A 27,468-nucleotide genomic window follows, 5' to 3' on the forward strand; every position below is an offset into this window, starting at 1 on the left:
AGACTGCCTTAATAAATTAAACAGACCCTTGGCAGATTGTGTGCTGCTGTAATGTATTCCATGTTCAATTATTAAATTCCTCAAAAAGGCACTAGAAAGCACAAACTCACAGCAAAAGGGAAATGAAAAGATAAAATGCATTTGAGGACCTCTTCAGGAGTCCGAAATAAATGTAATTTTTGCACTAATGCAAGTAGTGACATGGTTTGTTACCTGGCCATTTCTTTGGGAGCTTGTCAGCTGGATATGTCGATATATTGCTGCCTTGTAAGCTGGGAGACATATGGGTCAAATCCTAACTAAGTTTGTTTTCAGAATGTACATATTGAAATACTAGAGCGTAGGAGTCTTCTGTTCTCCTAAGGAGCGGCATTGGCGTGCTGCTGGCAGGCTGGGAGGGACTGAGTTACATCCAAGTGAAGCCCAGTCCTGCTGCTGCTTCACAGCGCCAGATGTGGGAGCGACCAAGGATACGTTTCCATCTCTGCCATGGCTGTGGCAGTTGTGCTGCCGATGCTCCAGCTGTCATTCAGGATGTGTTCTCAGCTGGCTGGGAATGGCAGAGCAGGGCTGGTGCTGGGATAACAAAATATGTGTTTGCTGGCAGTCCCTGAATCCCAGCTCTTGCAGGCTGCCCCACGCGGTAAATTAGCTCCTGTTTCTGCTTGGCAGTTGGCACTTGGTTCATTTGTAGATGCTAATTGTACTCTGATGTTATCAACAGCAGGTAATTGAAAAGAGCTTGATGAATTACTTAATTTCTCTTAGTAGCTGAATCTTCAAGAGCTGAATAAGAAGATAAGGGAAACTGGGGAAAACAAAAGAGTCCCAGCTTTTTAATTAGTGTTGCAAATCTCCTCCTTTACATAAATTGGGGCAGATTTGTGAGGCAAAATAGGTTTGTGGGGCAAAAGTTCTTGTGGCCAGCTTAGCAAGTCGGGACCAGAAAATTCATCTTAATGTCATTATTAATCTTAACAGCAGCTTTGGATTTAACGATGCTTTCATCATGTAATTCCAGAAATTTTCGTTAAGAAAAAAGAGTTTTGGTGCAGCAGAGAATGTTTTTCTGTGTTGGATTTAAGCCTAAGTATAACTTCCAGTTGGTATGCTGACTCAGCCACTCCCCACTTTGTGTTAGAATAGTTCTCCTTGCGTCTGAGTGCGGGGTCTCACGTTTCAGCTGTTATTTGGCTGTATTTTTTGTCTTCTCTGTCAGAGTTAAGTTATACTGGAGAAAGAGAACATGCAGTTCTTGTTGAGACTATTACTGTTGTTTAAAATGCATCCAGTACCAATTAAAAAGTCTTAATTGTCTCTTTCATCTAATCCACATGCAAAACAAAACCTCATCAAAATAGCCATGCTGACAGGCAAAAACAAATGTATCTAAATGTGTGTTTCCAGGCCAGAATGTTAGAGTTGGCCTCTTTGCTGAAGCAACAGACATTTTCTGTTTGCATCTCCCTGATGTAGATGGAAAGCACCCTTAAGTGTACTATCCAGTGCTGAGCAGGGCAGACATGGACTGTAATGGAGCCCAGCTGCTGCAGGGCTCAGCAGGGACATACCCTGTGCTCTGGGCCACGGTGAGCAGAAGGTGATGGGCTGAGGCTGAGGCACAAGCTATCAGCCCTTCACAATGAGGAGATGTGGAGTTTAACCAGAAGTCTCAGGTTGTCAATCTTTCCAAACACCCAGGCTCCACGTGGAGACATGGCTTTCTAGCCTCTGCAGTTCCCATTGCAATGGAGAGAGGACACTGCACATTATTAATAGAACACAGTTTAAAGTCTCTTAGTGCTGCCTCTTTGCAGTTCCAAGAGAACTTCTGTGTTTGTCTTCACATGCTCGCCATGTTGCCCAAAGATGCCAGATATTTTCTCTTGAAGCTTTTGCAATTAATGTCAGAAAACATTTGCAGGGCCTCCTTCCGTGGCTTCTGCACCTCCAGGCCTGTTCGTAAGTGTTAACAAAGTAGCCACGAGCATTGTTAGTGCAGTTTTATTGAAGCATAGGTGATACCATCAGCAGATTCAGAGCTCCTGTTCCCATGTCTCATAACAAATGCAAGATGATTCGACTGAAATTGAAAAGCAACTGCAAATGCCATCTTGCTCATTGTGTTGAGTCTGAGCTCTGGAGCCACCAGATATCACTGATGGAAAAAAAAAAAAGCAATTTTATAAGGCCAAACTGTGCAGTTGTTGTGATGAATGTGCGCTTCACGTGTAACATAAAACCTTTCCCGGGATTTTCCTGTTAGAAGCAAAGAGGCAGTTTATTTGGAAGGGCTGTGCCCTGTCAGCTGTGCCAGGGCCACATCTGGCCTGGTGCTGTGGGGAAAGGGATGGGGCTGCTTGGGGTGGAGAGCCAGGGAAAGGGCTGGGCTGCTGGGAGTCCGGGTGTGCAAGATGCTCCAGAGGGTTAGTGCAGGGAACCGTGTTCATTGAGCTCCTTTCTGTTGTTTTTCAGGGATCATTCACCAGATGAAAGGTGACTACGACACTGCGCTGCGGCTGCACAAGACACACCTGTCCATAGCGCAGGAGCTGAGCGATTACGCGGCCCAGGGCCGGGCCTACGGCAACATGGGCAACGCTTACAACGCTCTTGGCATGTACGACCAGGCTGTCAAGTACCATCGGCAGGAGCTGCAGATTTCCATGGAGGTCAACGACCGTGCCTCTCAGGCGTCCACACATGGGAACTTGGCAGTTGCCTATCAGGCGCTGGGTGCCCATGACCGTGCCCTGCAGCACTACCAAAATCATCTCAACATTGCCCGGGAGCTGCGGGACATCCAGAGCGAAGCGCGGGCCCTCAGCAATTTGGGAAACTTCCACTGCTCACGGGGAGAGTACGTGCAGGCGGCCCCGTACTACGAGCAGTACCTGCGCTTGTCCCCAGAGCTGCAGGACATGGAAGGGGAGGGGAAAGTTTGCCACAACCTTGGCTATGCCCATTATTGCCTCGGGAACTACGAGGAAGCTGTTAAGTACTATGAGCAGGATCTTGCCTTAGCAAAGGATCTGCATGACAAGCTGAGCCAAGCCAAGGCCTATTGCAACCTGGGCCTGGCCTTCAAAGCCTTGATGGACTTCAGCAAAGCAGAGGAGTGTCAAAAGTACCTCTTGTCCCTGGCACAGTCTCTGAACAATTCCCAGGCCAAATTCCGAGCCTTGGGGAACTTGGGGGATATTTTTGTCTGTAAGAAAGACATACATGGTGCAATAAAATTTTATGAGCAGCAGTTGAGCTTAGCCCATCATGTTAAAGACAGGAGACTGGAAGCCAGTGCCTATGCAGCCTTGGGCTCTGCATACAGGATGGTACAGAAGTGTGACAAGGCTTTAGGTTACCACACGCAGGAGCTGGAGGTGTATCAGGAGCTGGGGGATATGCCGGGTGAATGCAGAGCACACGGTCACCTTGCTGCAGTGTATATGTCACTTGGGAAGTACACCATGGCCTTCAAGTGCTATGAAGAACAGCTGGAGCTGGGGCAGAAGTTAAAGGACCCCAGCATCGAAGCCCAAGTCTACGGTAACATGGGCATTACCAAGATGAACATGAATGTCATGGAGGAAGCGATTGGCTACTTTGAACAACAGCTGGCCATGCTGCAGCAGCTCAGTGGGAATGAATCCGTGTTAGATCGGGGACGAGCGTATGGGAACCTGGGAGATTGTTATGAGGCTCTGGGAGATTTTGAGGAAGCTATAAAGTATTATGAACAGTACCTGTCTGTGGCTCAGAGCTTGAACCGTATGCAAGATCAGGCAAAGGCCTACCGAGGCTTGGGCAGTGGGCACAGGTAAGGAGCTGCACGTGTGTTCAGTGAAGTACAAGTACAGATGGATGTGGTGTGTTACTGATGGGGGGTGTGTTTGGTGGCCATTGCACACAGGCACAGAGGAGTTAATTAGTCTCTGGGTGCTAAAGACTGTGCTGCCAGCTCAAATAATGAAGCTGATGTTGCTCTGTGCAAAGAAGGGGAAAAGTTTATGGGGTGGTAGGAGGAGCACTGTTGATTTGACGGTGGTGAGAATGTCTCCTGAGTAGAGCATTCATCTCTGTCTGAAAGGTTTGAACTGGCCTCCAGGGGAAACAATGAAACATCTTCTCTCAAGGAAATACTGGGAAAATAAACACTGCTGTTTTCTTCCCTTGTAGGGCTATGGGAAGTTTGCAGCAGGCTCTGGTGTGCTTTGAGAAGAGGCTTGTTGTGGCACATGAGCTGGGGGAGGCATTTAACAAAGCCCAGGCCTATGGGGAACTGGGCAGCCTGCATAGCCAGCTGGGAAACTATGAGCAAGCCATCTCCTGCCTGGAGCGGCAGCTGAACATCGCTCGGGAGATGAAGGACCGAGCCCTGGAGAGCGACGCTGCCTGTGGCCTCGGCGGGGTCTACCAGCAGATGGGCGAGTACGAGACCGCCCTGCAGTACCACCAGCTGGACCTGCAGATCGCTGAGGAGACCAACAACCCCGCTGGCCAGGGCCGGGCCTACGGCAACCTGGGCCTGACCTACGAGTCCTTGGGCACCTACGAGAGGGCGGTGGTTTATCAGGAGCAGCACCTCAGCATTGCGGCGCAAATGAACGACCTTGTAGCCAAAACTGTGTCTTACAGCAGCCTGGGGAGGACTCACCATGCTTTACAGAACTACTCTCAGGCTGTGATGTATCTGCAGGAAGGTAAGAGGCTTAGTTGTACAACAGAGCATGCAGCAATGGGGTCGAAGGGGTGGAAGGGAGACCTGAAGACGTGGAGGGGTGAAGTACTGTGAGCATGGCACTAAGAGGGTGTGTTTGTTAGTGGTCTTTGGTGCAGAAGCTCTTGCAGACATCCATAGCTCCTGCTGAGCATCTGTGTGAGTAGCTGTCCGAGGGCTGATATGGTCAGCATGCCATCTCCGCTGGAGCCTTCCTGCTGTCCTGTAGACAAAGCATGATCTGTGCCTACCTGGGGGCATCTCAGCTGCCTCAGACCATGAATCTGGACTCTATTTGGCAGAGTCTCTGTGTAAAGGTCATCTGTGCCTGAGCCTGGATGGTGTAAAACTTCTCTATAAACAGTATTGAATTCCAGGAACTGACTCAGGGAAAACCACAAGGGATCCCTCTGATTCTGAGAGGTCCCGAGATCCTGAGAGGTCTCAAACTCAAACAGATGTATACCTTGCTGGTAGCCACCTGGCTTTTCCTTCTGTGTTCACCTGGGAGTGAGACCAGGTGGGTGAGTGTCCTCTAAACTGTGAGTGAAAACAAGTGGTGTTTGGTAGGGAGGTGAGGGAGGTTCAGCCCAAGGTGTCCCGAAGCCATCTGCCACTGCTGAGCGCTGGGTCAGCGCTGGCCTGACAGTTGTGCCGCTTCAAGGGGTTCCAGCTGATCAAGGTGTGGGCTCTGATGGAGCAGATGAGCAGTATAGCTGGAGTGTACAAAGCTGGAGGCAGAAGGATTAATTACATCAGTTAGTCTGGTTTTCCTGAAACTGACCTTGGCAGGATTCCAATATGTTGTTGGAAGGGGAGAAATGAAACATAGCTCCTTCTCCTGGTGTACCACAGAATTCCTGCAAAGCCTGGGAATGCTAGCTGCTGCTGAGCTGCATGGTGACAGCCAGGGCCCTGCTCCCCAGGCCAGGGGAAACCTGAGGTGCCTCAGAGGAGGTGTCCCTGTTGTCAGCAGGGACATGGGGGAAGCAGGGACAACACAAAACATGCTGCTGGAAGTGAAAGGAGTTCCAAGTCGTTCAGGCCAGGCCCCTGCCCTGTGCTCTGGCTCAGCACATAAGCCATGCAGAGCCTGCCAGAATGCTGGGGAGAGCTGATAGGAAACAAGCCAGTAATGTGTAAAAAGGCATCTTTTCTGGCAGTGTTCGGCAGCTCAGTGTGATTTTGTTTATTTGTGTGGCTTTTAGAGTTTAAAAGCCCTGATAGGGGCTTACTGGGAGTATCTCAGGGGATGGCACCTTAACTTGGCTTAGAGAGGTCTCGGTCTGTGGAAATGTCTGTCTCACTGAGGCACCTCTCAGGCTGGTGCCGATGCAAGGGCCAGCAGCATCTGCCTGGCACTGGCACTGTCCTGCTCACCATCCTGGTGCTGCCCCTGCCCTGCTTGCTGTCCCAGCGTGGGCAGCTCCATGGCTGTCCCTGCACAGGAGCCCTGCGGGACTGAGGCTGCAGCCTGCCAGGCTGCCACAGCCCATTCTCCCCTCTGGCACTCTCTCACCGATTCCTTTTCAGGACTGAGACTGGCAGAACAGCTGGGACGCAGGGAAGATGAAGCAAAAATCCGTCACGGCCTTGGCCTCTCCCTCTGGGCAAGTGGGAACCTGGAGGAGTCCCAGCACCAGGTATACCATGGTCTGCCCTGTGCTGAAGGGCTTGTGGCATCCAAGCCCTTTGGGTCATTCCTGTCCTTAAGGAAGGAAACGTCTGGTGTGTCCCAGGAAGGGTCTGAGCCAGACCTCTCCTGCTGGAGGGGATGCTGGCCCTGAATCCTCCCGCCTTCCCAGCCACTGCTTTGTGCTGTGTCTGTCAGGAATTCACTGTGGCTCTTTTCCCTCTCAGCTCTACCGGGCCTCTGCACTGTTTGAAACCATCCGACACGAGGTGCAGCTGAGCACAGATTACAAGCTGTCACTCTTCGACCTGCAGACATCCTCCTATCAGGCCCTGCAGCGGGTGCTTGTCAGTCTGGGTAAGAGGTGCCTTCAGATGCTGAGGCTGAACTCAGGCTCATGCCACGAGTTGCAGGGAGGCATTCACAGTTCATCCTTTGCTCCTCAGCTGTCTGGCACTGCACAGCATTTCTGTGCCAGGGCAGCAGTAGGGGTGTCCAGCTTTGCTTCCTCCATTGATTTGCCTTTCTGTGACTAGTTGTGTTATCGCCCGCAGCAAAGCTGATCTGCGGGACTGTACTCCAATACAGAGACTGCTCTTTTGGGAAATAAGTGACTCTGCTTCCCCAGGTTTCATTTGGGGTTGGGATAGCAGCTGTCCCTGTCCCTGCCTACAGCACTGCAGACCACACTTGTATCAGGTCTGAGAGATGGCTTTGTCTTTTTAGGTCACCACGATGAGGCGTTGGCAGTAGCAGAGAGAGGACGAACGAGGGCATTTGCTGACCTGCTCGTGGAACGTCAGACTGGGCAGCAGGACTCAGATCCCTATTCTCCAGTGACCCTTGACCAGGTCCTGGAGACTGTGAATGGCCAGAGGGGACTTGTTCTCTACTACTCATTGGCTGCAGGTTATCTGTACAGCTGGCTGCTGGCTCCTGGGGCAGGTGAGCTCCTCTGTGGACAGGAGAGCCTGGGAACAGGCCTTACAAAGGGAGAATTGTACCATTTGTAGCTAGAAATTAATTTGGGAACAGTGTGAATGTAGGAAGGAATAATTTCTGTCTAGTACCTTAAAGCAGAATAGACTAAAAACTGTGGCATAGCCACAGCAATAATGACACAGAAGTGCTTATTCAGGGCTTTGATTTCACCTGGAGATGGAAATGTTTCAAGTATTTAATATTTCCATTTTTCAGCCTCCTTCTGTATGTATTTCCCACAGGGCAGAGCAGAGCAGTAATGAGATTCCAAGTATGTTGACTCAGTGAGAATCTTCTATACATAAGAATCTCTACTTTAATTATATTTTTATGCTTTATCCTTCTAAAGCTTTTGACATTTATTCACTGAAGTGGATTGCAGAAAACAGAAGGGCATCCCCACTTCCTGATATGCCATTGAGCTGCCTGATCCTCACATGAATGTGGAAACACTTATCACAGAGGAGCAAGGAGGATTAATTTGAAGAGGATTGCTTTTTGCAGACAGCTGTTGTTCATTATCTAATAAAGCGATGACTGTAAATTTTGATGAGTTCTTTCTGGATATAATTTAATAATTGCAGCCCTTCACCACGACAAAGCTAAAGAGATAAAACCCACTATTTAGATTGCATGAAAAATGCTTCTGGAAGGAAAGCAAACACTCACACATGCCTGACTTAGATGAGTTGAAAGACGTTGGAAGAGCCACTTTTTGGGGGTAGTTTGTAATGTTGCATGTCTGAATGTAAGATGGGGTTGTCCTGCTGTGCATCCAGTCACTAATTGGCTCTTCAGGCCTACAGTTTGCACAATAAAATGCCAGTAATTCTACAGTATCACTGTCAAAATGAGCTTATTAAAATTATACGGGTCAAGTGTAGGGTTTGCCACTGGTCTTCATGATCAGTCTCTTCCTTGCCCACTGGGTCTTGTAGAAAAGCAGTTGCAGTCTTCGAGCCTGTGGGTTTGTGACTGCCTCTTGAGGTTCTGTCAGGTGATGGGAAGGAGAGGGGCTGTGGTGGGGCTTCAGGAGTTCTGCTCAAGAAGCTTTGCTGGGAGCTCCTCAGTAGTGACTCCAGCCTAGCCATGGTGACCTCTTGTTCGTTGATGCAGAGAGCAGCTTCAGTGGCAGCCCAAGGTCATTGTCCCACTGAGGTGGAACCCTCAGAGCCTCTGGGCTGTTGCTGTGTTTGCTGCAGGAGGAGTTGCTTTATTCTTTGTTCCTCTGCTCTTCCTAACTGGTTTAATAATTGATGCTGCCAAGGCATCCAGAGCAGCCTTTTACTGTTGATCACAGGCTGCAGAATTAATTATATCAGGAAGCATAGACCAGTCTGAGGGGAGGAAGGTTTTATCTGCACTAGTAGTTGAATTCTCAGCAAAACAGTGAGTGGCCTTTATCTGGTTTACCCATTGTGGAATGCTATCTTTTAATAATTTACCGTGCTTTAATCCATCTTCTTTCTTTTTATAGAATGTATTTTCATGTATATGAGTGAAATGAGAAATCTGTGTGTGATGTGAGGAGGTTCTGCTGTAGTAACAACACTCTTATTCAGCATTTGAGCCTTGTGTGTCCACTTAATGTCAGAAGCTGTTAATAGGTGTTTTTCATGTGCATCTTTTGAAATGTGAATTACTCTGGTAGGGGCTTGTATGAAAGATCTGGTTTATAATTTATATGAGTGCTGCAGTAGTAAAGGCATTCTGAGCATCTCATAAAAGCTCTGTTCTGCCTTTGTACCTTTGGGCCATTATCTGCAAAGAACAAACCCAGATTTTAAAAGCAAGGTTGGAGATGCTGGAGAAGCCCGGCGAAGACCTGGCACAAAACACTTTGCCCCAGTTGTGCTGGAAATGCCAAATGCTTGGGGCCCTGCTGTCTTCTTAGACATCTGCTGGCAACACTGTTTCCTGCCCTGCAGAAATAACCTCCTGATTCTGGTGCCTTGCAGGAATTCTGAAATTCCATGAGTATTATCTGGGTGACAGCCTGACAGAAAATGCTGGGGACTTCCATGAAGCCAACAGCGTGACCCTGCAGACACTGACAAACTCGGCACTGGAGCAGCACATCTCCAGCGTGCGGGAGGCTCTGGGAGTGGATTCCTACTATACCCGGTGAGTTGGGATGGGGGGGGGTCTAACATCCTGGTTTCCACTCTCCCGCCTGGATTTGTAATAGCCTGGGGTGAGCTTATTGGCTGAGAAGCCTGAGAACTGAGTCAGAAAGAGGCAATTTTTCAGTGCAGCAACAAAAAAATGGCTTTGTATCCATGGCTATTTTACTGGCAAGCAACTCTATATACATGCAAATAAGGTCTGAACCCATGTACTTGGTGGTGAATGTATAGATTGGATGAGGAGGCAGGTGCCATGTCTGACTGTATATGCACAGATTTCATCCTGCTTACAGTTTCCAGTGTAATTAATTCTGTTCCAATGGTTTGCTTTGAAAAACTGCAAATACCATAGGAACTCCACCCCCCACAGTATGTTCCCATTTGTCTATGACTGAGTAAATAATTTAGAGTGAATTAATCCATCTGATGAACATCAGCAAAGAGGGAGGAACCTTACTGCAATCCATTACTCAGATAGGTCCCACAACTGTGTTTTCTTATGTTTTTATCCTATGGATTTATCGCAGGTCAGGTTTTTCTGCTTATTTATACTCAATCTCATGATCTCTCATTGTGTTTGTTTTGTTTTGTTGATTTCATGAGTATGAAAACAGTTTCTATGCTGACCTTTACAAGTAGTTTTTCTCTGAATGCTTCTGTCTGAAAAGGACAGTTGGCGATGTCCCTGTCCTTGTGTGTTCTTTGGGAATGCCATGCACAGGTTCATCACCAGGATGTGGCATCAGTTCACCTGGTTTTGTAAGTGAACCTTGCTGTGTTGTCATACATGGCTTGCCTTGGAGTGTGTTAGTAACACACCAGCCGTGTGCAGGCCTAGTTCACTGCGGGTGCAAAGCGAACGTAAATGCTGAACGTGTGGCTGATTTCTTATCCAGCCCCTGGAATTGGAGGAAGTGAAGGCACTGGATCTTTGAGGTTATACTATGTTTTAGTCTTCTTTTAAACTGTTTTCCGTTTTTCTGCAGCACTGAGATGTGTGAGCAAAGCAGTTCTGTGATTCAGAAGGTGACATCCAAGCCCACGTGTTGATCATTGAGTCTTACCCTGCAGACAGGCAAATACAGTTTTCAGTTCTGTTAAACATTTGTCACCACAGATTCTCCTCCTGGCAAAGGCAGTCCTTCAGTCTTTAGGTTCTGGGATGAGTTTCTAATTTACTGAGATGTCAGCTTCTTCCTCACTTTTGGTGATGGTAGGGGTATGGTTTTGGTTAAGGATGCTGGAGAGGAAAGGGTGCACACGGGATGTCTCATCAGGACTTCGCTTTGGTGTTCAGTTCCACACTGCTGGAAATGGTTCCCTTCAGCTGGTCTAATTAGACTGGAAAGTAATGTGTTCTTAAAAAAAAAGAAGTGTGAGGGATTTTAAAGCATGGTTGAACTTGTGTTAGGACAGACTCTACTCTCTTTAGGGAGAGCATGTGACCTGCTTTCTTGAGTTCATGAACTCAGGACTTTTGCCTCTTTAAGGAGCTGCAAATACCCACTGTGAGTGTTACTCCAAACTGTGCCAGGACTCAAAGCTAAGCATGCATGCAGCTGGAGAAAAAATGTGCAGGGGGCAGCTGTTGACAATCTTTCCCTCCCTTTTTTTTTTATTTTTATCCCCTGCCTGTGCTTCAGCTAGCCCTGTTTCAGTCTTTGTGGAGTGATTGACTTTTGTCAGGACTTACCAGAGTGTAAGTCACATTGACCTGGAAGTACACTGACAAAATATCCATACAGGAACAGAGGGACAGCTCTAGTTGCCTGCACAAGTATGTGTTGTGTGTTCATTTAATTCCTGTGCTCTTTATTGGGAAACATGCCCTTGAGGAGAGGCTCCAAACTGTCAGGAACCCAAAAGGAAACAGAAATGAGATGCGAGGAGGCTTTGGTAGGTAGCATAGTAGGTTTAGCTTAAGTGTACAAATGTGATGTGCCATTACTGTGGTTTAGGAATGGTGCTCCCCAGTTTAGTTCTCTCACTGAGAGAGAAGTAGGCTCTCCCCCTCTCTCTGCCTCTCCGCCTGGGGGATGGAGAGGAGAATTGGAGGCACAAAAGGTGAAATTCGTGGTTGAGATCAGAACAATTTACTGGAAACAGCAATGAAACAAGAAAACTAACAGTAACAGCAACAATATTAATAACAGAAGTGTACAAAAAAGAAAGTGATTCACATGCAAAATGCTCACTGAGCCCAACCCACAGGCACACCACCCCACTGCTGCTCCTTCCGCCTCACTTACTCACCAGGAAGGAACCCCTTCTCCCCAGAAGAGTCACTTTCCCCTGCCTATGGCTTGAGGTGGTATAGAATAACCTCCAGGCCATGCCCTCTCCCAGCTACTGCAGAAATTAACCCTGTTCTGGTCGGAACCAGGAGAGCCATATAATACACAGATTATTTATTAGATTAAAGATTGTTAAAAATGTACCTACAGCATTTGTGTTTACCTTCTGCTTTTACAAAGAAGAGAAAATGCTAACAGTTAGATGGAAAATCTGCACTGAGAAGATTTAGGTATTAATGTCAGGAGAAGGGAAATTTAGAACTGTTGGGCTGTTTCTCTGTATTGCTGCTGCACTTGTGGCATTGATAGAGGAGATAGTTCTGTGCTTTCCCTCTTTGTATAACAGGAGTAGCAACATAGCTCCCTCTGCTATGTCACACTGCCAGTGAAGGAAGCATGCAGAGCTTGGAGTTATTGTGGAAATCTGAGAAGGATATTCTCACACATGTTCTTAGTCAAATCAAGGGCTGAGGTGGTGTTTCCTGCAAACTCAGTTTTTCAGTGTTGTGCTACAGCTTTAGAAGTCCCTACCTGCAGTGCCTGGAATTTGGGTCCTGCACTTCCATCCCTGTGTGCCACTCATTAAACCTTTAGGAATGCCTGGAAGAGGAGGATACGCGGCTGGTACTTACTCTTTTGTATGCCTGACAGAAGGAGGTGACCAAGCCAGAGAAAATTTGGCATTAGCATTTGGTTGAGGTTGTGTTTGAAAAACATTTTCTCTCAAACTGGCCAAGCATTTTTCATCAAGCTGTTGTTCTGTCTTGCATCAATGACCCCTTCATCTCGCTGTTCACCTCGCAGAGCCTGTGCCAGCAGCGAGACAGAGAGTGAAGCTGGGGATATCATGGACCAGCAGTTTGAGGAGATGAATAACAAGCTGAACTCAATGACTGATCCAACTGGCTTCCTGAGGATGGTCAGCAGGAACAACATGATGAACAGGTGAGAATGCAGAACTGCTGTGAGGATCAGCAAGCAGGAGGCATCCTGGTGACAAACTTCTCTCTAAATTGCAAGTTAAGGTGCAGTCAGTGCCAGTGCTTGAGGGAAGAGCCAGTGAGGACTTGTCCCAGTTGTAACTGATGACTGTCCCGAGGAGCACCCCTTCCATATTTGCCCTTTTCCTGGCCAAACGCTGGAATTGAGACTGGGCAATTGCAGGGGAGCTCTGTCCTGTCCCTGCTGTGTGTGAGGTGTGGGGCTTGGAGTTCTCTCCTGTGCACTTGTTATGGAAATACTTGTTTCTGTTGATCTCAAGTCTTGTACCGATTAGCTGGGATTAAGCTGTGCTTCCAGAGTTACAGGACTGTATTATCTGCAGAGTCTCCACTCATTTTCTGCCTCTTACAACTTGTTCAGGTCTCAGCCTCTCACATGACTCTGCTGATGAGGGCTTAGAGCAATCATTCGGAAGGAAAATTGAAGACAGAATTTTTCCAGTGTGGAGAGGGGCTGCGTGATGCAACCCAGGGTTTCTGGCTGGATCTGTGCTCCATTGTGGATTGTGAGCACAGGATACCCCAGGCCTTTCTCAGCTGGAAAAGCAAATGCGATCAGCCTGCAGCATTGTGAGCCACCACTGGAGCTTGTGAGCTGTCACAGCATCCCCATGGAACTGGGAGCTGCCTGCTGGCACCAGCAACTGGCCTGGTTTTCTTTCCAGAATCCACATGCGTATTTGTTCAAGCTGTTGCGCCGATGAAGGACTGTGAGCACTCGCTAGTTTTGGATCACACAGGCAGATCCCCAGAATTGCTGACATGCTTTGCTAGTTCATCAGGCTTAGAAGGACAAGAGATTGCCCATCTGATTGCAGGGGAAAGTAGGATGTGATTCTGCTCCAGGGAATGCTAATCCTCAGGAGCATTGCGGAGGCCAACCATGCAGCATCTCTGTCTTTCTGCTCCATAGGAGCCACGTGCATTACTTTGAATCCACACCCAGGAGCTTACCTCAGGTGTCTTGTCAGGTTTGCAGCTCTTAGGAGAAGCCCAGGGATGGGGCAGCTTGGGCACTTAACTAAAAGCACCCTCAAAAGAGCATCAGGAGGAGCAATAGAAGCTGCGATGAACTTATGATGTTCTTGCCGTGAGCACTGAGGTGAAGAGATGAGGAGATGTTGCTGGATGGCCTCCCTGCTTACCCCTCTCACTTTGCTCATGGAGGGGGGGCATACTGGGAGCCCTGGGGGCAGAGCCAACACTGCCACATCTGTTTGCACCTGGTTTGCTGAGCCCTGAATTCAGGATAAGTGCTGCGGTCCTGCCCAAGCCTTTGAATGTCCTGCTTTAATGTCTGGTCCGGCTTCACAGGTGAGACACCTGGAAGCTACACAGTCTAGAGGGACACTGTAGGAAACATTAACCTTATAGCCTCTTGCTATACTGCTGATTCCTAATAATTAAGCTGTATAGAGTGGTGTGGTTTATGGCATGCAGCACACTGAGCTTGGGAAAACAAGGAAACAACCTTGCAAGAGCCCTGGAGCTTCGGGATAGAAGCAGATGAGCATCTGTGTAGAAGAGAGCAGGGTGAGAAATAAAATGGGATCAGGCAGTACTTCTGTGCACTGGCCTAGAGCTCTAACAAGGAACTGTAAGCTCTTAGACTTTAAGCAACAGAATGCAGTGGGTACCTAGAGCACAAGCTGTGGTCTTGCAGCTCCAGACTCCAGCTTCCCACCTCTGAACAGCCATAGCTGTTCTGCCAGCTGTGCTGGAGTTAGTTCGTGCAGCTGTGGGTAAGTGCTGAGCAGATTTTTGCTGCTGTAGTTCTTCAGAGGATGGTAAAACTGTGGCCAGCAAGCAGCAAGTGAAGGTGTGGTGTCTGTTTGCTTTGGCTTCTGCACTTCAGGGGACGAAGGCAAGTGGGGCCTGCTTAGAGCTGAGAACGAGAGCTTGTCTTCTCTACTGCCAAGGCAGGCCCTGCACTCCTCACATGGGGCCTGAATGCATGTTCACATCTTGTGCTTGCGTGCTGGACATCCTCAGGGGAGCTTGCATGGCTTGGGGCCAGTGCAAGCTCCCTCATGCACAGGAACTGCACATGCTCTTAAGGTCCTGTGTTAGAAAATGAGGCTGTGGAGATGCTGGGACTGTTTGGAGACATCCAGTTTTTGTGTCTGGTGAGACATGGGTGACTGAAGGGAAGCCCTTGATTTGGCACAGGTGCCCTCTGGCTGCTGTCATCAGGTAACCTGGCTTTTAGGGAGAGAATAGTATGATTTTTTGGCAGTTCTGCTTAGGAAAGCAAACTTGGAGGGTTGGCAGTTCACTTAAGGAACTTCTGGGAAAAAAATGGACTTCAGAGGAGAAAGAAGCACTGAAGAACACTGCAGTGATCTCAGCACTGGGAAACAGCTGTCTTGAGCTGAGGATGCCACCGATACAGCCACCAAGATAGTCACAGTGGCTCATGTCTTACTGCAGCTTCTATTTTCTCTGCTCCTTGGGGCAGGGTGATTGGGGTCATTGAAGCCTGTTCCTGGCCTCAGGGGCCTGATATCTTGCCTTGGAGAACCGTGCAGCTGATTCCCTCTGGAGAACCATGCAGCTGATTGCCTCTGGTGCAGAGGGACGGGGGTGTACCTGGGGGGCTGGCTGGCCCAGGCAGATGGGACAGCAGTGGCTGGGGAGTCCTTTCTGTGCCAATTCTCTGCCATCGGGGGTGCAGTGATGCAGCTGCTGATGCACAGGCCACCCTGGCAGAGACTGCTGGGTGGGCTGTGGGTTTTATGCAACCACTGCTGGGTTTTGGGGATAATTGCAGATCCTTGAAAGTATCCACAGGGAGCTCATATCTGACTCTTTTCTGGAGCTTCCCACAGCTTGGTACTGTGGGTGTGTCAAGGCCCTGAATGTGGATTCAGGGCTGCATATTTAGGAGGAGTCTCTTTGAGGAAGTCCTGAAGCTGTCAGACCACTGCAGCACCAGGCCTGACTCCCAGCCCTCCCAATGGCCGTGCTTGGCCATGAGGGGTATTTGACTTGTCAAGAGTCCTAATGAATGCTAAGGCAGGAGCAGCTCTGTGCTGGTTCTGGGATGAATCCCTCCTCCCTTCTTAGGTTCCAGCCGCTCATCCTCAACAGGCAGAGCCATGCCCTGTGAGGCTGGCGGTCAGCCAGGTCGGTCTGACCCATGGCTTGTACAACATGGGTTTCTCCTTCATTCTCTGAGGCTTTGCTTTGTTCCTGCATCTCCAAGACAAAGGGCGGGAGCAGAGCTAAGGCAGTACACGCCGACAGCCCTGGCTGTTTGTGCTGTTTCTCTGCTTGCTGCAGGCCAGGCTGCTTGTACAAAGGGTTATAAATCAGCAGCGCTGCAGAGTCTGAGCAAAGGCTTCCAAACAAGAGATTTCACTGTTTAGGCATCAGGGGACCCTCTACATTGCCAGAGCAAGGTAGAAATCATCAGTGTGGCATCCCAGAGACAGCACCAGTGCTCTGTAGAAGGGGTGTTCGGTCAAAGGAGTCCAAAGTCTCCCCCTTGTGACATTGAAAGGATCTGGACTCAGGTGCCTGACAAGCCACCTGGAGAACCTTTTGTTGGCTGCTTTTGGAGGAAAGGATGGGCTGACCAGTGCTCCCAGTGCCACAAAAGATCTGTCCATCCTCCCCTGTGAATTTGCTCACTCTTTGCGTACACACGCACATGGGCAGGAGATGTGAGAGATTTATGGTGCTCACTTGATTTTGTTCTCATAAAAAGCAGTCTGAGTGGTGGAGGAATAAATCTAGAGCCGCTTGGCTGGGAAACCAAGATGCAGGAGGGCTGTGCTGACTGGAGTAATCAACCCTCTATTCCCTGCATTAAAGGAATGTGTGACAATCACTTGACACAGGCGGTGGAGCTGGCAAGTGCTGCCTGCTAGCACCTAGCTGCTCAGGGGGGTCAGGGCCCAAGGTCCTTGGGGACCACTGGGGTACCCCTGTACAAGTTTCGTTTTCTGATCTGATTTTAAAATCTGTGCTCCATAAAGCTGAGCCCAGCCAAGCATGCATGGCTCGTTCAGGTGCTGCAGTGAGGTGGGCAGAAGGGTCCAAGGGGAGCAGACAGTGCAAGCCTGTGCTGGTCCTGTGTTTCACAAGTCCCCCAGGCGAGTTTTCAGCATCTCTAAGCAGCAGCAGCAGCAGCATACTTGTACTGTCACTGGAATCTCTGGGTCAGAGGGTATGGGCAGGCTGACACCAGGCTTCTGTTGACATTCTGAAATTACTCCTGCGTGCCCATAAGATGGAAATTCCTTGTTAGTGGGAGGTAGGAGCATAGGAGCATTTTTTCTTCAGAGAACTGTAGGTTTTAGGTATGATATGAGTTGGGTCAGGAGGCTGGTTGCCACAGCTGAGGAGAGAAAGAGAGGGGGGAAAAGGCAGTTTTCTGAGTCTGTGTGTTGTGTGTGTCAGAAAGGGTTGGGGTATGTCCTGGGCCTCCGGTTTGTCAGTGGGAGAAGCAGTAAACTGGAGTGCAGTATTTTTGTTCTCCTTGTCTTTTCCTCCCTGTTGGCTTAATCTGGTAATATGAGGAGACACTATACCTGAATGTGTGTGTGTATATCTGCCTCTAGCAAATACACAGCTATTCATTTACCCCATTGAGTAATGTAACTGTTGGATGCTGAGGTTTATTTTTATTTCCTGGATGTGCAAATGCTTTCTCCTTTTATTTCTTTTCTGTGTTGATAGCCAAGAATCAATCCAGGCAAAGAGGTAAAACTAAGGAAGAGAGACAAGGCATTTCTTCAGCGTAAACGTTCTTAAAGAAAGGACGTTGAGACCAGTGCCCTGATCGAGAGTGTAAGTCTGGTCATGAACCAGGGAACTAGAGCTGCTTCTCTGTTGTGTGGATTGGCAAAGGCACACAGTGTTGGAAGGTATCCGAGAGGAGAAACAGCTTCACAGAGACCAAGGGAAGCTTTCTCTGTGCAGGAGCGTCAGACATGATCTGGACTGGGATTTCATCTAACCCTCTTGTGAATGCATTTGGCACTTTGAGGACAGCAGGGCATGTGTTGCCTCATGGATGGCCTTTTATGTTTGAGATTGTTGTATTCATTGCTGGACAGCCCCAGTGGTGACTCTGGTTACACTTCAGACCTTGCACTGCCATTGCTGTTCAATGTTCTTTTTCCCTTCCTAGCTTTCCTTTGAGGCCCACCTGCTAAAACTTTCTGGAAAGTTACCCTTTCCACATAAATTGGTTGTTCGTGGCCCCAAGCCAAGGATAACATTTCTGGGGAGCACAGCTGCTGGATTAGTGAGTCCAGAATAGGGCAACATCATTTCCTCAGCAGGGCAGTAACTTGTGGCTGCTGATGCCAGGAGAGCACGTGCAGAGCCCTGGGGGTATGTCGGGAATGGGTGCCAGATCAGCTCTCGACGCTGACATTCAGAGCAGTGGCAGAAGTGCAGGCAGAATCTTGATGTCTTGTTGTTTGCCTGTTGTTATATTTCCTTTGGTAGCACACTAGGTCAGTTGGTGCACAACCCAAGTGCAAATCCTGCCGTGACTGTGGTCAGTTGTCAGTGCATCTCGTGCCTGCCTGCGCGCAGCTGCAACGTGTGAAGGAACAACTGGGAGCAGCACTTCAGGCACTGGAGCGTGCAGAGAAACTCCATAGCAATGTCATAGGCTGTCTCCAGCTGGTTCATACTGCCATTAATATCACTATTTGCTGAGGTGTGAAGCTGAATGGGAGACTCAAGCCCTCCCATGAAGCATCTTACAGAGCAGAGTCCCCTGGACGACAAGGCCTGGCTCATGTCACTGTTAGAAGTCAGGGCAGCCCACAGTGGAGCTGGGATTCCTGCAGCTAACCTCTCCCTTGGCTTTTGCCCACAGGAGCTGCCAGAGCATGACCAGTCTGTTCAGCAGTACCATGTCTCCTGTTAAGGATGGAACATCCTCACTTCCGAGGAGGCAGACTTCCTTCACCAAACCCCCACTCCGTGCGCTCTACGACTTATTGATAGGACCCATGGAAGGAGTAAGCCTTTGGCACAGACACTTACTGAAATCCTCGCGGTGTGGGACAGCAAGGATAGACAGTTTGGGGTGGTATCTGAAGCATGGTGGTTTTCACAGAACAGTCTGAGTTGGAAGGGATCTAGTCCTACATACAAGATCCTCGTCTTCATCCTTCAACAAGCACTCCAAAGTCAGCTTGCCTTTGGGAAAGTCAGGCAGTCTAGACAGAAATAAAAGGACACTATTTCAACTGGTTTTCTCCAAACCAATGCCAGTTTGAGGATTGGATCTTATTCAAGTGTGCTGAAAGTTTCATCTTCAAATGAGTGGTTTGCTTGGCCAAGCTGTGGCTGCTGCTTAAAGGTGTAGAATTGCAAAAAGGCAGCAGATTTCTAAGCAGGATAGTCCTTTTAGGCTTTTTTTTTTTTTTTTTTTTTTTTGTAAGCTGCAAGTGTTTAAGCTGGAGCAAAGTTTAGTGCTTTGAAGTTACTCTTTCCTGGGGTGATAATGAATTAGTTCTATGATACACTAGCTAAGTAAGAGTGAAATTCTACAGTTACATGGGACCAGGAGCAGTTGTCACTTTTTGTGCCCAGCTGCATGTTTCTTTTTGACTAATCTCTTTGCTTCACTTCTCCAGCCATAAGGTGCTTTCTGTTTAGGTCTGTTGATCACTCTGGGTTGATGATGATGTCAAGTGTCTGGAAGTACAGGCCATGGACACAATCTGTCTGTAGATTGTTCTTTAGAGAAAATGACTATTTTGAAATCCAGTATCAAAAAGAATATTCTCTGACAAAGGATAAGGTGATGATAATGCTGACAAGATGTAGGAGGTTGGGGTTAGCCGAGGTTTCAGGCTGGAGTGGAAGGAGCTGTGGTGCTGTGGTGAGGCTGGGACCACATGGGCTGAGGCCAGGATGGTGACCCTGAGCCTGCGGGTCAGTGTGCTCGGGCTTGCTCGTCTCAGTGGGACTGGTGGGGCACAGGTGAGCAGCAGTCCAGCTGCACAGGTGTGCTCACCTGCCACACAGAGCATGGCTCTGATGTGGATGTTTCCAAACCTGACGTGGGTTCAGACTAGGGCCTGATGCTGGGGAAGTGCAGGTGGGGGCACTGGTGGAGTGAAAGGGCCAGACTGATTCTGTCTCCTTTTTCTGCAGGGTTTGATGCATTCCAGTGGGCCTGTTGGCCGCCACCGTCAGCTGATCCTGGTTCTGGAGGGAGAACTGTACCTCATTCCTTTTGCTCTCCTGAAGGGCAGTTCATCCAACGAGTACCTCTATGAGCGCTTCAGCCTCATCGCAGTGCCGTCCATCCAGTCGCTGAATCCCAGCTCCAAGGTCTGACATTACTTATGAAACCTCTCTCACAGAGCCTCTCCTGTGGTTCCAGCACATGCTCAGAAAGCAGCAACTCTGTCCTGGTGTGCCAGACACAAGAACAGAATCCACAAACAGGCTGCCCTGCCGAGGTGCTCCTGGGGCTGAGGAGCACAGTGAGCACCACAGCTCTGAAGTAGGTTCTGATGTAGTTCCTGCAGCACAAAATCACAGCCCTAGGCATGCCAGGAAGGACAAGGGGATTGGATCATTTGGATATCCTCCTCTAAAAGATCGCACGTGCTGGGCATGTAATGACGTGGCAGACTGCAGAGGTGTAGGTGTCTGTGCTGAGCTTCCCTGCCAAGCTGACTGTCCTGTCACATTACTGGTATGGTCACCTCCATTTTAGTGTTCTGAGTGGGGAAGGCCATCGATGTCTCAGGACACTGAAGCTGTGAGGCAAAGCAAATACCACAGGGGAATCCTGCAGAAGTATCTTCATGCAGGGGTTTGGCAGCAGCATTTCTAAGGCCCTGGTCTCTGGGAGAATGCCCCAAGTCACATCTGCTTTTGCTGGGCAGTGTTTTGCTGCATGTCTTGGCTTGCCCTGGGTTAAACGCAGCCAGTGGAACAGCAAAAGAGTCTGAACCTTTTTAGCATTACTGCTGTTCTGTTCAGAAGTCGCTGCTGGCAATGGTGAAGCTGATCCTGGAAATAGAGGTGTGAGGAACCACTTAGCGAGTGATTACAGGTAGTGTTCCCATAAAGTGGGAAGCTGGGATTTGCTTTATGCTTTTAGCTCTGCTGCAGCCCTCAGAGGGACCTGGGCTGTCTGTTGCTTTCTGTTGTTATCTGTCTGTTCGCCCAAGATGTGAGGATACAAGTCCTGACCAGACTCAAAGGAGGTGTTCCTTGAAATAAACAGAAGAAACTAAAGAAACACAAAATCTTCCTGTAATTAGGAGAACCAGACTGTCTGTTTAGATCCAAAGGGACAGGATATTTTATTACCAGCATCATAAAAACCAGATCTTTGAACCTATTTTCTTTTTCTCTTTCTCTGTGTAGTCCCATGTGAGGAAGAATACTCCTGCTTACTCCAGTTCTACCTCAATGGCAGCTGTCATAGGAAATCCCAAGCTTCCTTCAGCAGTTATGGACAGGTGGCTGTGGGGACCTATGCCCTCTGCAGAAGAGGAAGCATATATGGTATCTGAGTTACTTGGCTGCCAGCCCTTAGTCGGCAGTGCATCAACAAAAGAGAGGGTCATGAGTGCCCTCACTCAGGCAGAATGTGTCCATTTTGCAACCCATGTCTCCTGGAAGCTGGCTGCTTTGGTCCTGACACCCAACAGTGACAGCAATCCAGCCAGCAGCAAGAGTTCTTTTGGGAACCCCTACACAATCCCAGAATCTCTTCGGATGCAGGATGATGCCAGTGATGTGGAAAGCATCTCAGACTGCCCTCCTCTTCAGGAGTTCCTGCTTACAGCAGCTGACGTCCTGGATCTGCGGCTTCCAGTCAAGCTAGTGGTTCTTGGCTCTTACCAAGAGTCCAGCAGCAAAGTCACTTCTGATGGAGTCATTGGCTTGACAAGAGCATTCCTGGCAGCTGGGGCTCAGTGTGTGCTTGTGTCACTCTGGCCCATTCCTGTGGCTGCTTCCAAAATGTTTGTGCATGCCTTCTATTCCTCTCTCTTAAACGGGATGAAAGCCAGTGCAGCCCTCGGAGAAGCGATGAAAACCGTGCAGAGCAGCAAGCAGTTCTCCCATCCGGCCAACTGGGCAGGTAGGAAGAGTCTTCTTTTGGACAAACCAGATGTGGGGTTTCTAGAGAGCTGCCAAATTGATTGAGCTAAGAAATGAGCAGTGCTGGCAGGTAGGTGGGAGAGTGTGTGCCCTGTGCTCTCCTAGAATTCAGCCCCTGTGTCTGAGACCCCGATTCAGTTGAGTGTCGCTGTCATGGGACACATTGGCATCTCACTATGCACAGTAGGTGGGTATGAATTTGATACAGTTGGAAGCAGTTGTGAGGCGAAGTGTGCTTCATGACTGGAAAGAAATAAAGTGCAATACAATGACTCATTCTCTATGTTTGAAATCTCCAGGGTCACGTTTCCTGTGTCCCTGGAATGGAGTTGGCTGGAGCACACATATAGGACTTTTTCACGGAGAACGTAGTGACACACTAACTGGAGGCAGGAGCAGTACTGCTGGAAGCTGCAGTAGCAACCAGGAGCTGTGATTTCTGTGACATAAACCTCATAGGGCTTATTCCTTTGGTCTTTTTAGGAGAAAGGTTCCCCTTGCTTCCACTGGGAATGTCTCAGCAGTGTCAGCTCCTTATGCAGTGCTGGTGCTTGCTCCTTCTCAATTAGATCTGTGCGTTGAGATTTGAAATGACAAAGTCTTGGAGTTCAGCAGTGCTGTTACAGGGGTATCTACAAATAACCTAATTTTTTTTTCCTAGCACAAGGCCTAGTTTTTGAAAGCTGCATGCATTCCCCAAATGGATTTTTGCACAGGCAGTAGAACCATGTTCTTTAGCTGTGGTGAACATGGCTCTGGCATGAACTGCACCTGGCTGGAGGAGTGGGAAGCTTGCTAGAGCTTGTTAAAGTGAGTCAAGCTGACAGTGATTTCAGGCACATTGAGTCCAGCATTAGGATGTGGTTCAGGCAGCACCAGATGGGAGCTGAGTTCAGGTTACTGTGCACAGTTCAGTTGGGATTTTATTTTCCTTCCAAGATTTTTCTGTCTCAAAAGAAAGGAGCAGTAAAATACCCCAAAAGTGACCTCTTCCTAGGCAAAACAGAATGAGTGTGGACATGGTGCTTGGCATCACTACCAAGCAGAGGCTTTCAGCTGCTCAGGCTGTCTGTCCTGTCCCTTCCATGCTACTGTGTGAGTTCATCACTCACAGTCCCCGCCTTCCACCGCTGACCCTTGATGCTAAGTCTCGGAAGGAGCACCAGAGCCAGGAGCAGCTGCATCCTCGCTGCATGAGTGAGAGGAGGCAGGTAGAGCTCCTCATGCTGACATTTGGGGAGTCTGGCATTGGATGGTGCATAAGCCAGGACAGGTTTCTGATCGGGACAGGGAAAGCTCTCTGTGTTCTGAGTTCTGTTCTGCGAGTGCTGTTGGCAGCTGTTGACTTCCATGGCTCTAGAGGAATCCTAGAGCATGCCTGGACAAGTTTAGCTGCAATCCAGTGGTTTTCTGCTTGCTTGAACAGGAAGACACTATTGATTTAATAGCAGAGGACAATAAGAAGCATCTAGAAGCTTTCTGGAAGTTCAGTCTGTGGAACCAAGCAGGGAGTGGACAGCTGCTCTGGGAAAAGAATGTCCCTGTGCAGGGTGCAGTGAACCATCATTCAGTAGTCTGCAGGCAGAGGACACCTGCGTCTGGTTTGAACATTTTCCATAAAAATGGAAGATTGACTGTCTCTTATTCTGAATCCTGCAGGCTTCATGCTTATTGGGAGTGATATGAAGCTGAACAGCCCTTCTTCGCTGGTAGGACAGGCCCTGATTGAGATCCTGCAGCACCCTGAAAGGGCCCGGGATGCTCTGCGTGTCCTGCTTCATCTGGTAAGGGAAAGGAAGTGCTGCCACAGCTCACAGGCACCGGCAGGGGCACCACAGCCCATCTGATCCTGAGACACCTTCGCCTGGGGACACGTCTGCAAACCATGAGTGGAAGAGCAGCACCCTGATGTGCAGCCACTCCCATTTGAATATACAGATAGATACATATATCTGTACACACACATACACCTTCACCCCCTCTCTCCTGCCGTGATGTAGCCTTTTGTGAAACTCTAGGTCAGTGTGGAAAGACCGGAACACCTAGGGAAGTATCCAGAGCAAAAAGAGGCAAAGGAAGCAAAATCTTGCATTGTATTGACAAAATCCTCCCTAGACCCATCTGCCTTGCATTAGCTGTTGAATTGGGTCTCTGCTTTAAAAAAGAGGTAATCATTGGAGTTAATTGTTTGTACAAGGAAATAGTTATGAACGTGGCAGTCATGGAAACACAGCACAGTCACTGCTGTCTCTGCACATTTGGAAGATAAGAGGCCCTTCTGTCCCCATCTGTGCCACCAGCCTGTCCTGGGGAACAGTGGGACTGGAGCCAACTGCCAGGTGGCTGGAATGATCGCTCATGGCTTTTAATACTTTTCTTTCCAATGTGTCATCTGTGGTCCCACAGGAGTGTGAAGTATCCATAGAGTGATGGAAACCTGTGAATATTGCTGGTCCTCCCAGTTGCTGGGGTTTGTGGACGCTCATCTCAGTCTTTCCTATTTGCCATGTAGGTGCAGATTCGTCTGGTAATAAGCAAGCTGGGACCCCAACATGAGTCATCTTTTGGGGAGCAGTGCAGCTACCAGGCTTACAGGAAACTATCCCAAACAAACTGGTACTTTGTTTCCTGTGGCATTACTGTTCCCAGCATCTCAGAGAATGTTGACACTCATCACTGTGATGTTACATCTGTGAATGCTAAGTTACTGGAGCCTCTGTTTTCAAGGCACTAAAGTCCTCCTGTGTGAGACAGGCCAGGATCAACCTTGGATTTACTGTCTCTCAGCCTTTTCTCTGTGTAAGAAGAGGAGGTCAGTAACAATTAGCTAATGGTGTATTTTCCCCACAGGTGGAGAAATCACTGCAGCGAATCCAGAATGGGCAGCACAACTCCATGTACACCTCCCAACAAAGTGTGGAGAATAAAGTTGGTGGCATTCCAGGCTGGCAGGCACTCCTCACTGCAGTGGGATTTCGGCTGGACCCACCAGCCAGCGGCCTCCCAGCAGCAGTGTTCTTCCCAACCTCAGACCCCGGGGACCGGCTGCAGCAGTGCAGCACCACCATCCAGTCCCTCCTAGGTGAGAGGAGGCAGCTGTGGGCCCTGACCAGGCAGACATTAGCCTTTCCTGCCTTTCTGTGATGAAATCAATGTATTGAACTGGGAAGAAGTTCTGAAAGTAAATGTTTACTGAAAATTTTGTCACAGATGAGAATCATTTACTACTGGGTCGAGTAAGCACGATGTGACTTCCTTTTTGTTGTATTTCTTGCAGTCAAGAAATATATACAGACATTTCTGCTGATGTTTTTCAGGTTTGCCTAACCCTGCACTTCAGGCACTTTGTAAACTTATCACTGCTTCAGAAACAGGAGAACAGCTTATCAACAGGGTGAGTTGGGAGGTTTTCCTTCAGTACCAGATTCCAAATGGTTCTTCCCAGGTCAGTAAATTCAGAAATGCACTGAATGGTTGATATCCTGGTTTATCAACCCAGAGCTTGCTAGGAGACTTGAGGGTTTAAATTCTGACTTTGCCTATTTGTGTGAATGAAAGTAAGTGTCCGGAAGGAAGAAATGCAGGTGGGTTACTGGACTGCGTGGCCTTGGAACTCCCCATTCAGTGACAAGTTAAAGCATGATCCCTTCTGTGAGGGGGAATTGAGTGACAGACCCCTTATTGCTGTTTGGCCATCCTGTCTAGGGGCCACGTTGGCTGGTCTTTGTGCACTGTATTTACCAAAGTCCCAAGGTATGGCTGACTTGGGTCTGTCAGAAAACTCACTGGGACTGTGCTGCTCCAGTGTGTGCTCACAGCTCTGTGGAAGGGACTTTAGGAGAAGGGCAGTGATACCTGTGGCGATGGGACTTCTCCCTGCTCCCCCCAACCTCCTTCACACTCCTCCCTCTCCCCAGTCTCTGGAGCATGCCTAGCCCAACCTGACCTTTCTCTGTGCCACCGGCCGGGCTGCTTTCCATTCCATGGTTCTTACTGTCCTGAGTGCTCTTGTAACAAAGTTTCTCTTCATCATTTGCCTGCGTTAGTACGTGGACACACACACAGGGAATGGGCCTATAGCTCACTGTCTTTCCCCTTTCCCCATGCAGAAGCATTCCAAGGCAGTACTGTGGTGGGGAGCTGGGATTGGCTCTGTGTGGTGTCCGGTCTGCCCTTCAGTCACGTGGAGTCTCCACAATATACAAGACAAGCCTCAGCTTTGCTGTTTCCCACTGAGCAGCTCTGAAGCCCACTAGAATGAGTCTGCTCCAGAGAGGGAGTTCCTGTTAGGATCCTGTTAGGATCTGCAGCAGCGCATGAGATATTTCCAGTGGCCTGTCCTTGGTGGTGTTTTGCCTCTTGCCTGGGCTCTCATCGGTGCCCAGGATGTCTGTGATTAACCACAGTGTTAACTCCCTCATGGCCACCCAAAGGACCTGGGTCCGAGGGGTGTGAGGAGGAGAGGACAGCATCCTCCTGGCTCAGAATGTCTTACAGTGCTCATGAGGTGACTTCCTGACTGTCGCCCTGCCTCAGATGATGAAATCACCCAAGGACAAACATTCAGCTGGCTGTACATGACTAATAAAAGACACACACATCCTTTCCTTGCTGCCCCACACAGTAAATACTGGCAGGCATATTGCACTGGGTTTGCAAATGTTGTTCCATAGCCCAAACCCCCAGCAGAATTCCCTTTTGCGCAAGAGTCTATCCTGTTACACGCCAGGGTTTTGAGCTCAGCTCTCCCACCCTTTGTGGTTATTGCTTTTTTCCCTCCTGCCTCTCCACAGTTCATGAAGTGAGCAGCCTGGGGCTCTGCCTGTCCCAGAGGAGAGCAGGCTTTGTTCCAGACGGAAGCAGGACGTGGAACAGTTCAGTCAGTGGGTGCTGCTTGCTGGTTTTCCCTGGTGGGTGACCGGCATGCAGGTGCTCTTGGCGTTGGTGAAGCAGCGAGGTGGGAGCCTGAGCTGCTGCACTGGACAGAGGACACTTGTTTTGAGTGCAAAAGAGAAGGCAGGAGCCACAGAAGAGAGAACTTTAGTACTACTGCATGTGCAAGGAAAAGTTAGGGATTGCTGACTGCACTGAATGCCAGTACTGTATCCCAGAGGAAACGAGAGAAGGACTGTTTTATGTTCAGCCTCCTGCCAGAGTGTGGGTTGGCCTGAGTGTCTGCCTGCTAAGTGTCTGAGCTGTCATGAGCTGGGCACTCCCAGATTCCAGCTGCCTGTTCCCACGCTGTTGAACTCAAAGTTCAGGCCATTCCCTTTGCTCCCTTCTTTCTATGGATAGAGCGTCTTGTAGGCAAGGTGCTGGTTTGCACATGGATGTGTCCCTGCAGGGTTCCCCAGCACAGCCACTTTGTAGCACAGTGTAACCCATGTTCTTTCTTTTCTCCTCTTTTCCTTTCTTGTTACCTGCTGCCCGAAGGCTGTTAAAAATGTGGTGGGAATGGTGAGTATGATGTGCACGGGGGTGACACTGCGGTGCAGGGTGAAACGCCAGGGTCACTGCAGACCCATTCCCTGTGCTGCAAAGTGTCTGCACCCGCTCCCAGGCCTGAGATTTGCTCCACAGAGCTACTGTGGAAAAAGGCCTGTGTAAGCTTTTGTGG

The 27,468-nt window shown here is 49.0% G+C and overlaps 1 protein-coding gene across 3 annotated transcripts in view; it reads left to right on the top strand.

Moving 5' to 3' along the window:
- TTC28 (tetratricopeptide repeat domain 28) overlaps positions 1–27,468 on the top strand; it is a 122,262-nt gene that overhangs the window by 87,343 nt on the left and 7,451 nt on the right. For 2 of the 3 annotated variants that reach the window (XM_027714165.2, XM_027714168.2), the window contains 14 exons: positions 2,476–3,817; positions 4,177–4,700; positions 6,251–6,360; positions 6,578–6,707; positions 7,077–7,295; positions 9,290–9,455; positions 12,556–12,696; positions 18,592–18,736; positions 19,881–20,060; positions 21,111–21,831; positions 23,511–23,635; positions 24,702–24,933; positions 25,169–25,245; positions 27,285–27,308. In XM_027714165.2, the coding sequence (XP_027569966.2) occupies positions 2,476–3,817; positions 4,177–4,700; positions 6,251–6,360; positions 6,578–6,707; positions 7,077–7,295; positions 9,290–9,455; positions 12,556–12,696; positions 18,592–18,736; positions 19,881–20,060; positions 21,111–21,831; positions 23,511–23,635; positions 24,702–24,933; positions 25,169–25,245; positions 27,285–27,308 (4,136 nt within the window). The remainder of the gene's footprint in view (positions 1–2,475; positions 3,818–4,176; positions 4,701–6,250; positions 6,361–6,577; positions 6,708–7,076; positions 7,296–9,289; positions 9,456–12,555; positions 12,697–18,591; positions 18,737–19,880; positions 20,061–21,110; positions 21,832–23,510; positions 23,636–24,701; positions 24,934–25,168; positions 25,246–27,284; positions 27,309–27,468) is intronic. The other variant, XM_027714166.2, reaches the window with a different exon arrangement.

The sequence above is a fragment of the Pipra filicauda genome, unplaced genomic scaffold, assembly GCF_003945595.2.
Source record: "Pipra filicauda isolate LSUMZ 115617 unplaced genomic scaffold, ASM394559v2 scaffold33_size4404698_pilon, whole genome shotgun sequence".
In the NCBI taxonomy this organism is placed as follows: Eukaryota; Metazoa; Chordata; class Aves; order Passeriformes; family Pipridae; genus Pipra; species Pipra filicauda.